General features: G+C 42.4%; 1 protein-coding gene across 1 annotated transcript; it reads right to left on the bottom strand.

Annotated features, from left to right (window-relative positions):
* Positions 1–3,028: 3,028 nt before the first annotated feature.
* Positions 3,029–12,085, bottom strand: csf3r (colony stimulating factor 3 receptor; the record flags this gene model as incomplete). The annotated part of the gene is made up of 15 exons (XM_080540514.1): positions 3,029–3,553; positions 4,310–4,391; positions 4,485–4,581; positions 4,684–4,824; positions 5,187–5,333; positions 5,859–5,960; positions 7,285–7,473; positions 7,901–8,111; positions 8,289–8,371; positions 8,695–8,841; positions 9,320–9,469; positions 9,804–9,970; positions 10,393–10,522; positions 11,062–11,364; positions 12,019–12,085. The coding sequence occupies 15 exons, from the start codon at positions 12,083–12,085 to the stop codon at positions 3,029–3,031; spliced, it is 2,541 nt and encodes an 846-aa protein (XP_080396640.1).
* Between the last annotated feature and the right edge of the window lie 3,379 nt (positions 12,086–15,464).

Genomic DNA, 15,464 nt, shown 5'->3' with positions numbered 1-15,464 from the left:
TCCTCTGAGTTATCTACATGAATATTGAAATCACCAGCAATGATCAGACCATTAAATTCAGTAGTAATGATGGAGAGAAGCTCTGTAAGTTCATTAAAGAAGCTAGTAGAGTATTGGGGTGGTCTGTATAAAATTATAAAAATAATTCGAGTGGAACATTTAAAAACAACTGAAAGATATTCAAATGATAAAAATTCCCCGAAGGATTTCTGTTTGCAGTTAAAACTGTCTCGGAAGAAAGAGGCGATTCCACCACCTTTTTTGTGGGATCTAAGGTTCTAAAATTGGGGGGTGCTGACTCAATAAGAATTGGTGTCTTGTTATCTTTATCTAACCAGGTCTCAGTGATAAATAAGAAATCTAGTTCATAGGAGCTAATCAAGTCGTTGATTAAGAGAGACTTATTAGCTAAGGATCTGGCATTGAAAAGTGCTAGCTTGAGTGGTTTTGTGTTTGGTCTCTGTGTGGGCTGTGTGTGGCAGGGTACAGAAATTAAATTTGAGGGGTGTATAAAGCATTCAGACTTGCAATTAACTGTTCTGTTACTGATATGAACAGGGATAGCAAGAGTTGAGAGTCCCAGCTTTATATCAGGAATGTCAATGGTATCAACTCTATGGAAGCAGGGACTGTTAGAGCATCAACTGATTCTGGGTGTCATCCGGGGGATGGGGATGGGTGTTGTAGATAGCATCCTGTGGCGGGGTAGGGCGATGGGTATTGTTGATGAGGCTGGCATTGTTGATGAGGCTGGCGTCACAGGGAGTGTGGGGCCAGGTGTTGTAGAATGGAGAGTTGCCTGAGATGGAGCAGCTTTCGGGGTGAGCTCTACTCCTGTCTTCACCATTTTCTCTAACTTAGCTGAGAAAGGCAGGAACGGCGTGAGTTGGAGGAAGGAGAGCTCAGTGGACTCAGTGGATGAGTGTCTCTGGGAGTTGGGGGTAGAGTGGTTTGGGGGGTCGGGGGCAGAGTGGTTTGGGGGGTCGGGGGCAGGGAGGGAGGGTGGGGGGAAAGAAAAGGGGCTGGACCGTCGCCTTAGTGGGGGTTCAGCCAGCTGTGATGAGTTTGGAGGGCCCTTTACTGTAGGCTGTGATGAGTCGCAGGACTGTGGGGAGAGTTTATCCACTGTGAGCAGTTCAGCTGCCTGTGCTGAGTCTGATGAATCCTGCGCTGTAGGCCTTTCAGCTGGTTCAAGAGCGAGGGAAGGGGGAGCAGAGTTTATGAGGTTGAAGAGTATGTTGTTCATCAAATGGTATTCTCCCGATCTGTTTAAGTGGAGGCCATCTCTTTTGAATAGGTCTCTCTGCCTCCAGAATATGTTCCAGTGGTCAATGAATTTCAGCCTTTTAAGTTGGCACGCACCAGAGAGCCACGTTATCCACCTAATCTTTCTGGTTTTCTGCTCGAAATGACATGCCCACAGTGAATATAGAATATCTCCACAATCACAAGGGCCTTCATAATGATATTGTTATCAAATGAAAGCTAACACCTGTGGTGTGGCTGTAGAAGTGTCAGAATCAAAATCTATGTTACTGTGTCAGAGCAAATAGAGCTAGAACATTATAAAACATCTCAAATTCAGTCTCCGCCTAAAAAACAAACAGCTTTTACAGTGAATATCACCTTGGAAACCTGATAACCAAGCCCAAATCATCTAGGAATCAGTACTCCAGGGTCTTATTAGTACTTGTGCCAAAGTTGATGCTAGTAATGTGAGCAAATGCAACTTTGTACCTGTTTTAGTACAGGTATGTTTAGGCGGACACCTATATGTTTAGGCCATTTGGAGATATTTTGGCACCATCTTTGACCTTTGACCTTTCTCATGTATCAGATTTTTATTTTTATTTTTATTTTTTTGGGTTGGCCGACCAATGGTATGGAAATTTGGCGTTGAAACCGGACATCCTGTTGGAGAAAACTGGATGTGACTTAGGCCGTGTTTACCGTCTCGGGGAAAAAAATGTGGCATCGTATAGCATGCAAAATTGTGAAAAAAATGTGATATCGATGAAGAGAATTGATCGAGGTAAACTCTTTATATCACTTCGGATGCCCATCTGGGTCCGTGGATAAGAAGAGGTTAAGGCTTAGGAGCCGGCTGAATTCCAGGTTACCTCTGTCAACAGTGGGTAGCGGTCCACAGATGAATGTCTCAATCTTAAGCTTGTCAAGTCTATTGAAAAGTTCCATGAAATCACGTCTCAAGTCTACTGAGCCCATTTTACGTGAATCGGTTTGTCCCACATGTAATACAAGACGCTTTGTGTCTGGGTTTTTAGACAGTGTTTCTTCCAAATCTTTTGTTATTTCTGAGACCGTTAGGTTAGGAAGACAGTGGATATGTAATTGTTTACCTCTTACGTTTCTGATCGCCGAGTCTCCAATCAACAAAGTATCTTTTGGAGGTGAAGTCTGTTTCATCCGCTGCATGTCACACAGAGAAGTAGAAGAAGGAGGGGGTGACCTTGAGCTCGTGTCTGCGGGCCGGGGAGTCACCGGGGGGGGCCGGGGAGTCACGTGATTCCCAGGCCTGGGAAATCTTGGCGTGACTCTGATGTTCTTATCTCGGGCCTTGGGAGTCATGCCAGCTCGCTGCTCCGCGGGCCGGTGTCTCAGACTCCTATCTCGGCTCTGTTTAGTCATGCAAGCCCATGGCTCGGGCCTACCTGTTGCTAATGATGCTAACGGTGCTAACGAGGACTTCAGTTGGCTGCTTTTCAGTAGTTTCGGGGGATAATTCATCTGTCCAGTGAATTTTGCAGCTGTCACCTGCCTCGTTAGCTTTGGGAAGTGTGAATTTTGATTTAAATCCTCTTCAAAGGCTTGCGTGGGTGGAGAACCATTAGCGTAGCGATTCTCGAGTGCGGAGAGTCTTGCCATAATACGTGTCTTGCCATAATTCACCCATCGTTGAAGAATCCCCCATCTCCTTTGACATCTAGCCTATCCTTGATAGCTAGTTTACATTGCATTCAAGAAGTAGCCTGGTAAAACCATCTCATTCTCAATCATTTCAATTACCCTAAGCATAGCTTTCACATTGAATATCATCCATGGCCAAAGCTCTAAGCAGAGGAAAGTCATCCCAAAGACTACCCAACTCTCTCTTTCCTGGGCCTCCATCATCCTGGTACTCTTTAAAGAAAACCTGTTCTGCAGGCATCCTATGATCAAGCATATTCTCATACGCCTTCGGGCTGGACGTCTCTTCTGCCTCTAGCAACGGTTGAGTGGATTCTGAGCGCAAATAGGTGTGGGTTGGCTGGGCTGGTGGCTGGCTCGCATATGAGCCAGCAAAGATCACAGTGGCGTACGGGACAGAGTCTTGTTGGGACACTGTGTAGCCACCAGGGCTGAGGGGGGAACCACAGATGGACTCTCCCAGGTCACTGGTGTCCTCGCTGGCGTCAGTGTCGAGCCAATGGTCATCAGGGATCTTGCCACCCCTCTTCTCTAGCCCCTTCTTACTCAAATCCAGGTCCAGGACGCTGAGGTGAGAGAGGTAGACTAGGCCAGGCTCCGGAAAGTCCCGGATAACGGGGGCATCCTTCAAAAAGGGAAAATTAGACTCTTATTATCCTCTTGATCAAACAGAAATAGAAACATCAGAGCTCTAAAGGCCTCATTTAAAATGCATATATGATAATCATATCCGATATGTGCAAATGCGGGCTCAAATGTCAACATTGTTTTACTTTCCAATCATCTGTATGACATAGTAGTAGTAGTAGACATTTCCATCTTAAACACACACACTCTGGTTGCATAGTCTGCTCAGATCACACAGAAACAAAAAGATGGCATCCCATTCTACCCTCTTTGAGCAGGATTTATACCCAGATTATGGATGGATATGTATATACTGTATACACCTGGAATGAGCTTCCCACGGCTGTCAGAACTGCAGAGTCACTACCCATCTTCCATCGTAGACTGAAGACCCATCTCTTCAGGTTACACCTTAACTGCTCCCCCTGAGACATCTTCTGCCCCTCAGCACTGCGTCTCCTAAAGAAACCCGCTTTCCCCTCTACTGAGTCCCTAAAAACTTCTATTGCCCCCCTTGTACTGATTCTCTGTTTCTCCAGTGTAAAAAATAAAAAATGGTTTAGAAGAAGGTGATAGGAGAAGGTTTTTCCTTCTATCAGTGGCCCCGGGCCTGAGCTGGATTACTCTTCCTGCTACGACTGGTGGATTGATGATTCACTTGCTTAGTATTCAAATGTATTGATTGTAAGTCGCTTTGGAATAAGGCGTCTGTCTAAATGCCAAAAATGTCAATGTAATGTTATCTTGGCCGCACCTGGACTGTGTCAGATGTGGTCCAGCTCTTGATGCTGCTGTTGGCTGGGTCAGGGACCATCGGCCAGAAGCACATCTTAAGCCTTCAAAGAGGAACATATGGTCGATTATAAACGCCACTCAAACACCACTGAAGTATTTGCTTGGACATGGAGGAGTAGATGATGGCTGCTCACCGCTCGTGCTCAGACAAACAGGCCAGAACTGTGATTATGATAACCAACGAGACCGCCACACCAGCTGGGATCACAATCATAATAACAACCAAGGCGTCTGAAAAATGTAAAAAGACAATTTTCCAATCCATGCATATAATTTTCTATTGAAAGAACCAGATTTTTTTTTTATATAGAAATTATATATTATAATACCAACCCATGTGTTCAGTTTTTAGGAAAATTGTGGACCCATTTAAGCTCCCACTGTCTGTGCTGACCATGATGAAAGCCTTGTACAGAGAGCCAGGGGTGAGGTCTCTCAGTACCACTCTCCTCTGTGCCTGGTCAGCGTTCACAACTGAAAGAGAATGTCGTGACGTTAGACTTATAAGGTTCTATCTCCATTTTGGTCAAAATTGAGTTTTTTACATAATCTGATCCATTAGGTGTTTATTAATGCCTGTGTGGTGTTATTTTTAAAATGTTGACATGTTTGAGTTAGTAATTCATAAAATACAAAGGTTTCATCTCACAGAACGTAATGGAATGTCAAAACATTGACGCTCAATTTCTCTGAACTGCCCTAAACGGAGATAGAACCGTATCATTCTAAGCTCACGATGTGACTTCAGTGTGTGATTGAACATTGTCCCAATAACACAAAACAGTAAAAGTATCAAGCTGTATCATCAACAGTGACAAAACGACCATTTTTACTACCTCTTTTGTTCCCCTCCTCAAACCAGTAGAAGACCTTGTAGCTTTGCACGATTCCATTCCTTTGATTTATAGGGATTTCATCCCAGACAAGGACGATTTGAGAATGCCACATCTCACTGACTGTCAGATTCGGGGCCGCAGATGGAGCTGCCATTATTAACACAGAACATTTAAGTGTTTTTGGTTAATGGCATGAATGAAATAATGGCAATTATTGGCATAATCAATTATAATGTAATATAACACTGATTGCACTCTGACTTGCTTGTATATATATATATATATATATATATATATATATATATATATATATATATATATATATATATATATATATATATATATATATGTTCATTTTTGACTATGAGTGTGAGGTGAAAACATGAAAATGCTTATACATTTGAACTGCTGTATTATGACAGATTTTTACTATAATCATTTGTATTGATATTTGCAGTTGAAGCCCTTCATTTGAATCATATCAACATGCTGAGGAGGTACATTTCAATGTGTCCAGCAGAGGGCAGCATTGTACCACCGTTCAGCAGTATGTTTCACAGCAAGGTCTCATCTCATTGACTCCAAGGTGGGCAACACCTTTTACACTCTCTGTTCTTGATCTGGTAAAGGGGCTGTTCTTGACGTCTAAGGGGCTAGTCTTGATTGACTTACCTTTCTGTCTGGAGTATGCCTGAATAGTCACATGATGGCCAATCCCATCCTTATACTTGGGATAAACAGAGATCTGATAGGGCGTGTATGGTTCGATGCTATCTGTAGACAAGAATGAACAGATTAACAGATAACAGGGAGTCCATGTTCATTCCAGTAAATTATAAAATGTACTTTCCCTTCAAACTTACTAAAATTTGGACCAAATCAGAACATATTTACCACTTATTTTCCTATCAATCATAAACATCTATCTCCAAAAATGACATGTCCAGTCATGTTTACATTCTGCAGTTTGTGATGTATGGACTTTCATAGTGTATTGTTATACACTATTATGTGAAAACAGTGATTTTCGACATTCGGTAGTTACACAGATACGTTCTAAGGAAACGACCCTCTATGATGTCAAGCCAGGGGGAGTCTATTCAGTGTTCCTACTACTCCGTATGGGGGTGGCATACTATGTTAGGCTTGCAGAATATAGTGTAAGCACATTGTAGTGAAATGCTTGAAAAACTATAAAACATGGTCATTAACTGGGGAAGGTTAATCCAGAATGCATTTTCGTATTTACGCTTAGTGTATATTATCATCATAGCATAGTAGCCTATGTATATCAGGCCATAATTAGGTGACTGGTACCTTACAGGCCCGTGGTCCTAGGGTACTTCATAATATCATAGCTTAGTATGAGTTCATGAGTTCAACTTGGCCCATATTAGGTGAGTGGTCTACCCCGCTGTCTGTAGGTCTACCCCCTATCTGTCAATCTACAACCTGTCTGTAGGTCTACCCCCTATCTGTCAATCTACAACCTGTCTGTAGGTCTACCCCCTATCTGTCAATCTACAACCTGTCTGTAGGTCTACCCCCTATCTGTCAATCTACAACCTGTCTGTAGGTCTACCCCCTATCTGTCAATCTACAACATGTCTGTAGGTCTACCCCCTATCTGTCAATCTACAACATGTCTGTAGATCGACCCCCTACCTGTCAATCTACAACCTGTCTGTAGATCTACCCCCTATCTGTCAATCTACAACCTGTCTGTAGGTCTACCACCTATCTGTCAATCTACAACCTGTCTGTAGGTCTACCCCCTATCTGTCAGTCTACAACCTGTCTGTAGGTCTACCCCCTATCTGTCAATCTACAACCTGTCTGTAGGTCTACCCCGTGTCTGTCAATCTCACCCCATTTAGGGTTATGGGGACATATCTGTAGGAACACACCTCATTGCCGCTTGCGTTTATATTTATTATAGTTTTTCCAGATCACATCATAGGGTGTAATTTTCTTTTCTTTTTACCTACAGAACATAGAAAATCACAGTTTTCACATAGACACTAGTATGGTACTGGAGATAATGAATATGAGGTGAAACAAATTGTGAAGTGTCCCTTTTGACACACAACGCTCATACCTGATAACAGAGTGCTGGACTGATTTCTGTCAATGTGGTCAAAGAGGACAAGGGAGGGGTCCATTCTGTTTAGAGGACTCCACTCCACCACATACCCAGTGATGTCAGAGGAAGCTGTAGTCGTCCATTGAACCAGCAGTGATCGCTCACCACGAGGCAAGAAACTAACCTCTGAGACAGGGGCCAGAGCTTGGGGACAGACAACAAAGACACAAGATCAAATCACGTCAAGACAATCAAGTCATAGAGATACACACATAGTACTCTTACTACAGTATACATTAATTGTTGTTGTTGTAAGAACCTTCTGTGTGTTCAAATGTGTAATGAACTCGTGAGTTTAGAATGATAACGTTCTATCTCCGTTTAGGGCAGTTCAGAGATATTGAGCGTCAAAGTTTTTACATTCCATTATGTTTTATGAGACGGAACCTTTGTATTTTATGAATTACTAACTCAAAAATGTCAACATTTTTAAAATAACCACACAGGCATTGATAAACACCTAATGGATCAGATTATGTAAAAAACTCAATTTTGACAAAAATGGAGATAGAACCTTATAATTCTAACGTCACCAACTGTTAAATCTGAATGTTAGCGTTAGCCGCTATACCTTTGAGCTTTAGCACCCGCACTTCGGTGGGGTTGGATGTCCCTGCCGCGTTCACGGCGCTGAGGAACACCTTCCTGGCTCCTCTGGGGACACGGAACGCACAGTGGCGACCCGACGTGGCACACACCTGTCCCTTCTCCCCTGGCGGCCTCTGGAGCGAGACCACCACGTAGGACACATTCTTGCCATTGGCACGGAATTGCTCAGATGGCTACAACAGGAAGAGGAAGAGTGGTGCAAAGACATTTGAAGGGCAGGTTTATTAGTGTATCGCCAGAGAAAAAAAACGTAAAGAAATTGGTGACAGACCAAAAGAAAACATGGCAGGTAGTAACATGTTTCAGATATGAGGGCGGGGCTCTGTTCTTGTGCATCGTTCCTACTGTACCTTCCAAAACAAGTGCACACTGAGGTGTTTGTGCCTCGGCTCCCTAAGCACCTTCATCCAGGAGTCGAGTCGTCCGGTGGGAGCTGAGAAGAAGAATGCGAGAGGCTGTCAACTTCACAACAACTCACTCACAAGTCTCATCAGTTGCAGTGGGATGAAAGGGAGTACTGATCGAAACAAGACAGTCTGTATGGATTCACTGCCAAAGAGCCTAGTCAGGCAAGTCAATACATATATTGTACTGCAGCTATAGAGGAGTGGAATAGCAAAATGTAGGACATGACATTAGCATACAGTGAGAAGAAGTACTGTAAGCCCGGGGAGCAGAAGAATACAATCGGTAAAAGATTGGAAACTGTGTGTACCATGAATTACACTACACAGAATTGATGTGGATGTGTTGCACCTTTCTCTAGAGTGACTCCGGCGTGGCTGTTGCTCCAGTCGCTCCAGGGGCTCTGGTGTCTGATCTGGAGTCTGATCTGGGCCTGGTACTCTGTCCCGTGGAGCAGACTGCACACTTCCACTGGTCTCTGAGCCTTCACGCTGGTCACTGTAACCTAACACACACATACACGCAAAAGCAAGCAAGCACGCACGCACGCACGCACGCACACACACACACACACACACACACATTTTAAATGCTTTATTTATGTCCACATACTACATGTACAATATCTGAAGGACATAAATACTAACAGTGCATTTTGACATTATGGAAACAGTCCGTTACAGTAGTGCTGGGCCAACAACCAGTTCTGCTACACACAGGATGTTATTCACACCAGATGATACCAGTGGGTTGACAGATACAGCACACAGATACACACACACACACACACACACACACACACGCACGCACGCACGCACCCACACACACACACACACACACACACACACACACACACACACACACACACACACACTCAAATGAGCATGTTTTGCATCAGATATTCTTGTTAAATTAAATTAAATAATGGTAAAAGAGAATGGTAATTCTCTTACAGGTTTTTCGCTCCACTGATTACTCCCTGCAGGTTTCAGTCGGACCTCCATGTTGATGCTGCTCAGAGGTAGTAACCACGTCTGGTGCTGTGATATGCTCCAGATGATCCTCAGACAGCCAAATCTGTTAGGCCCGGCTTGGACCTTCAGAATCTTTGGAGGGTCAAACTTTGCTGCAATGTGAGAGTGATATGTTATGCACAACAGCACTATACTACTCAACATGGACACAACCATAAACAGTATACAATATTATGTCTCTCAGGTTTGTGTTTCTTAAAATAATAACAAGTTATTCTTAATAATAAATTACAAGTTATAATAAGTTATCATAATGACTATAGTAGGCCCAAAACCAGGGGAGGATGGTGGAGGTAGAAACACATCTTTTGATACCATTCCTCATTCCATTGCATGCATTACCAGTGAGCCTGTCATCTGATTGCTGCCTCCACCAGCCTCCACCAGCCTCCACCAGCCTCCACTTCTCAGAACCCTCTGCCTTACCTGCCCCTATGGGCTCCAGAACCAGAGGTTCAGAGGTGGCTTGACCCAAAGCATTCACTGTCCTCACAGATAGATCCATCTTAGAGAACAGACTGAAGCCACTGCGCGGGATGGTGTAGTGATGGACCCCTGGTGGCGGCTCATAGGTGTTGCTCTCTTGCAACTCCCTGGTGGTTAAATACACACACCAGTTGCATTCAGTCAGCTGCCTCACCGTCCATCCCGAAAATAGTATCTCAAAGATATGATAGTATTCTCTAGCCTATAGGTTCCCTCGTGGGGAGCTGCACATTTCTGCACAATTGCCCCAGCAGTAACACACCACTTAACACACATATGTATGTGTTACGGTACATGTGGGAATACGGTACATGTGGGAAAACTAGGGTTAGGGTTAGGTGCTAGGGTGCTAGGGTTAAGGTTAGGGGTAGGGTTAGGGTTAGGGTTAGGGTTAGACATGCCAGCAAGTCACCCTAGCACCTAACCCTAACCCTAGTTTTCCCACATGTACCGTATTCCCACATGTACTGTAACATATGCATTCTATTTTTCCGACATCTACAAAAAAAGAACCCGTTCCATCCTGTACCATATGTTTGTGTGGAGAGTGTACTGTGTGGGCAGGTGAGGATCCGGTCCTGGGTTCCATTGGCAGGACAGCGTGCTCGGTGTGGTGAGGTTGGTCAGGCAGCTGAGGTTCTGTGGTACCGGTGGCGGAACTATGAGTGATATGAGACAAATATCAAGAGCTGAGACAAGAAGAGGATCAAATCATACAGTACATACATAGATGAACATGTTCTACTTCAAGGTTCTTCTTATTTTGGCTAGGAATGCTAAAGTATACAACTTCTACTTTGATTATCAGCACTGCGTCTCCTAAAGACACCCGCTTTCCCCTCTACTGTGTCCCTAAAAACTTCTATTGCCCCCCTTGTACTGTTTCTCTGTTTCTCCAGTGTAAAAAAAAAGAAGAAAAGTTTAGAAGAAGGTGATAGGAGAAGGCTTTTCCTTCTATCAATGGCCCCGGGCCTGAGCTGGATTACTCTTCCTGCAACGACTGGTGGATTGATGATTCACAAATGTATTGATTGTAAGTCGCTTTGGAATAAGGCGTCTGCTAAATGCCAAAAATGTAAATGTAAATGCAAATGTAAAGGAGGTCCATGTGTTTCTACTCTACAATCTGTTATTTGTCATACAGGACAACCTTTACTATGAATAATAGTAACAAACAAACAAACAAACAAACTCTCACATCCAGCTACTATCTCCACCCCTCCTACGATCTGGCACGGGGAGGCCTGGACCTGGACGCAGCACGTCAGGTATCCCCTGGTGTCTGTGAAGCTGGGGATGCTGACTCTGGATATCCTGTTGCTCCCGTTAGCCTGAAGAGTGCTGGGAATAAGCCTTTGACCCAGATGCCACTCTACATGGAGATCTTGTCCCTTTGTCAGCGGGCAGTCAACTCTGATGACACAGGAAGCGGCCACCGACGACCCTAAGGCGACCACGGGGGTCGTCGTCTGTACCTCCGCACACGGGGACGTGTCACCTTCTGACAGGGTGGGAAAGAAAGAAGGGACAGTGTATGAACAATTTAGATGGTGGTGTCTCCGATAAAAGAGTGGAAGTGAGAGACAACATTTCAAAAGCTCTTATGTAATATTGACTTCATGTGTCCCTGTCCCCTATGCGCTGTTAGTGTTTGTTGCAGCCGCTCGTAATCACCTCAGCTTGCTTACTTGTGTTCTTTGTCAAGTGTGATGTTGGGGTCCCTTGTCTCAGCCACGTGTTCTTAGAATATTTAAATGTTTTATTTTAACTAATGACGTTACTTTTCAGGATGCCATGTTGCAACTGGCCGGGGACTTCAGCTGAAAATTAGCCGACTAGGCTAACTCTGCCTTTTTTACTGTATTTTATATGGTTCATGTATTTGGATTGTTCTCGATATAATAAACTAATAAACTAAACTAAACTAAACTAATATAGCAAATGTATATATTAGGAAATATATCTCTCCATAATTTCATTTCTATGACTACATCTGAGTCTGAGTTGTCAAATGAGGCCTGATCATAAAAGGACTTGCCCGCCCGCCATTTCAAAACAACGTTTATGAAGCAAGGTGGCTAATCAGTTGTCTTTGTAGAAGCTGGCGAGGTGGTGCCGTTTGGAAACGGTTCTGTATTCAGGAGGCGCAGCTCACCATCTCTCGCTCCATTCACAGTTGCCAGCAGTGTGGCAGCGAGCACTGATATCCAGACTGATGCCATGGCGATAAGACCTGTGAGGAGGATTAAAAAATGAAATGAGTGATTGTGAATAAAGAAAGGATACAATTATATTCTATCCTGTGGAATAAAAAACAACGTTTCAATTTCCCGGGCCTGCCTCTGAGTTATGTGCTATATAACAGGATTAGGAATAGGAATGATAAATGATAAATATATATATATATATATATGTTTCTACTATTTCACATCACAAGTTGACATGAGTGAGGATTCCAGAATACACAAGCGACACATGATAGTGATCAGAGAGGTGCAAGGTTTGACAGCTGTCAAAAAAACATAAACAATAGAATACTCACCATTCCACAGTTACAGGAGACTTGATGATGACATAAGGACTAGTTATTCCTCAAGAGCTTGACACGACACCAGGGGCAATATGGTTGCCCTCAGGACATGCCCGTGTCTCTGTCTCTGGGTGAAAGAGGAAAGAGAGGGGCGGTTATTCTTTGTCACATGAGATGGTAACTTACCACTGTGCTGTCTTGGGGAGGATGTTTCTTGTCTGTGGTGTGAGAAGGCTTAGTTTTTTTTATCCTGAAAATGCAGCCTAGTAGCAAGCAACTCAAACCACAGAGTTGTGAAACTGTCACACGCCACAGACAAGCCTTGCATGAGTCGTCTACTTGCTCCCGGCTCCCATTTTAGTTACTTTGTTGCTTTGTTTCTTGCTTAGGATTGCAAAACACAATTGTTTGACTAATAAGAGTGGGTTAGTCTCCAATTGATTCAATAAGAAAAAAAAGATATTTTTCGGTATATTGAGAAAACATTGAATTATAGTTGAAATGTACTTCCTGAATAGACTGAATTGAATTTCGACGGTCCCTTCACCCAACCCTGATTTAAATATTGGAAATAATAATATTGGAATAAAAGTTTGCAAGGAGCGACACACATCTCCCAGACTCCTCTGGGGTTCTGAAACTTTGATACACAATTCATCATCACTCAGTATACAAAAGATCAAAATGTGAAAACATGTGATGAGTCGTGAGCTTAGAATTCTAAGGTTCTATCTCCGTTTAGGGCAGTTCAGAGATATTGAGCGTCAAAGTTTTTACATTCCATTATGTTTTGTGAGATGGAACCTTTGTATTTTATGAATTACTAACAAAAAAATGTCAACATTTTAAAAATAACACCACACAGGCATTAATAAACACCTAATGGATCAGCTTATGTAAAAAACTAAATTTTGACAAAAAGTGAGATAGAACCTTATAATTCTAACGTCACAAACCTTATTCCTCACCCATCTGGATTTTATACTTCAATATCAGAACTCGTCATTACACTGCATAAGTTCTTTTCTAGTAGTTTTCTCTACCACACAACAGGGTCTGTTCCATATGATCAGCTAGGGGGGTGAGAGCCATGCCCACTATGTGAAGGAGAATACGCAGTGGATGAATGTTGTGCGAGCAACGTTGAAGCCTTACTATGTGTCGCTTATCAGCTGCATGCATAAAGGCCTCCACTTCAACGTGCCTTCTTTTCAGAGTTGCACCTTATTACTAGGAGCTAATTGCATGTGGCTCCTAAACATGCCTTGCTGCCTGCTCGAGAGAGAGATAAAATAAGACGGCCAATTTTCCTGTTTTTCCATTAGGGAAGTGGTGTTCTTCCCATAACCTTGTATCAACTAAAACATAACAAATTTAAATAATGTAAATGCAAAATACTGTATGTCAGGGTGTTCAATGAACAGAATGTATGTACAATATTTACAATATTATATGGCCACGGGCTGTTCATATGGCCAATGCAGATAGTGACATTAACATTTAAACTCTATATGATAGAATTATGTCCTCTAAAGATTTTTAGTAGTTTCTCACACAACCTATAATGGCTCTCTCTGAGTTTAGGATACGATTACCCTGTTATGTCACATTTTGGGCTCCAATATGCATATGCAAAGAAGGGTCAAAAAAGTTAGCAAAGTTCCTAACCATAATAGACGCAATGAGACAATCCAATGCGAGTTTTTCAAGTACTGCAACTAGCATGATGTGCAAAGCCTTTTCAGACTGTTTACTTAAAGGGGCAATCTGGGGTTCAAACAACAACCGAGTGGTCAACCAACCATGTTTTTGTAAAGAGCTGAGAATTTTAAAATTCATAAATATCTATGGATATTAATGTAGGCAAGGACTGCCCATCCATGACATAAAAGGCGTCGTTCTAACCATGTTTTGAAGCTATACAATGTTGTTTACAAGTACATTATTTACAAATAATGGTGTAAATACTCTTATATTGTGGGTTCTAATGGGATAAGACAGTTGAACTGTCTGAGGCATACATACGTTTTATTCTTCAATAATGAATGGCTAGATATATCATTCATTTAAAATTCCCAAAATAGATATACCAATCCCAGATTGCCCTTTTAAACTTTGGTACAATAATAACAGTTTTCTCAAAAACATTGTTAAAGACCAGCAAATTGGCGCCCCATATGTATTGAATTACATTACACATTCATAATGACTGTGAAAATAGTCAGTAGTCATATTTCTAAGTATATTTAATTGCATACAATACAAATATTTTGGTGCCGTACCTACTTGTGCCTTGTGTTAGGAAGTTAGTACAGAAACCCTTGATTATGCAATATCCTTTTCACAATTTCACAACACTACCCAATTTCTCTATTTCCTTCTTTTTATCCTCAAATCTTAACTTTAGCATCTGGTTGATTTGGTGAGTGTAGGGGAACAAACTGTTTCTATACAAACAGTGAATCTACCAAAAATATCTTCTCATCTTATTACAGAGAGATTGGCCTATGCTACCCCCCCCCCCCCCCCCCCCCCCCACTCATCAGAAAATCTGAAAATCAGAAAAGAGGAAAGCGATCTCTTCCATATCCTCTTTTTGTATTTATTGACAGGACACACAATATTGAATCTACCCTACAGTGTGATCTGTTGATCATTTCCCATCATTCTTCCAATTGAGTAGAAGAAAACAGAGTGAATTAGAATGGTGAATTAAAAACAGTCATCAGTTAAATATCTGAAGACAGTTTCATGGTTTTATGATTCTCCTACATCAGAATGGTTACACCCAAAATAATAGTTTATCAAGACACATTCTAATCCAAATAAGTCTACAGTAAATATTAAAGCGGATGGATAACAGACAATATTGTTATTTTCCTCTCTTTGGGAATCAAGTGCCAGGTTTATAATCAGAATGAAAGGCACAGTTAAAGCAAGTTGATCTGGAAAGATAAAGGAAAGCAATCAGAGAGCAGTGTTACTCACCAGTCACAGCCAAGACCAGGAGAGGCTTCCATCAACTCTGATGACGATCGTATCAGATAAAACAATGTGGCTTTTTGAACCTG

The sequence above is a fragment of the Nansenia antarctica genome (assembly GCF_963989245.1).
Source record: "Nansenia antarctica genome assembly, chromosome: 10".
Classification (NCBI taxonomy): Eukaryota; Metazoa; Chordata; class Actinopteri; order Argentiniformes; family Microstomatidae; genus Nansenia; species Nansenia antarctica.
Note: the sequence above shows the minus strand (reverse complement) of the source record. Positions and strands in the feature narration are given on the sequence as shown.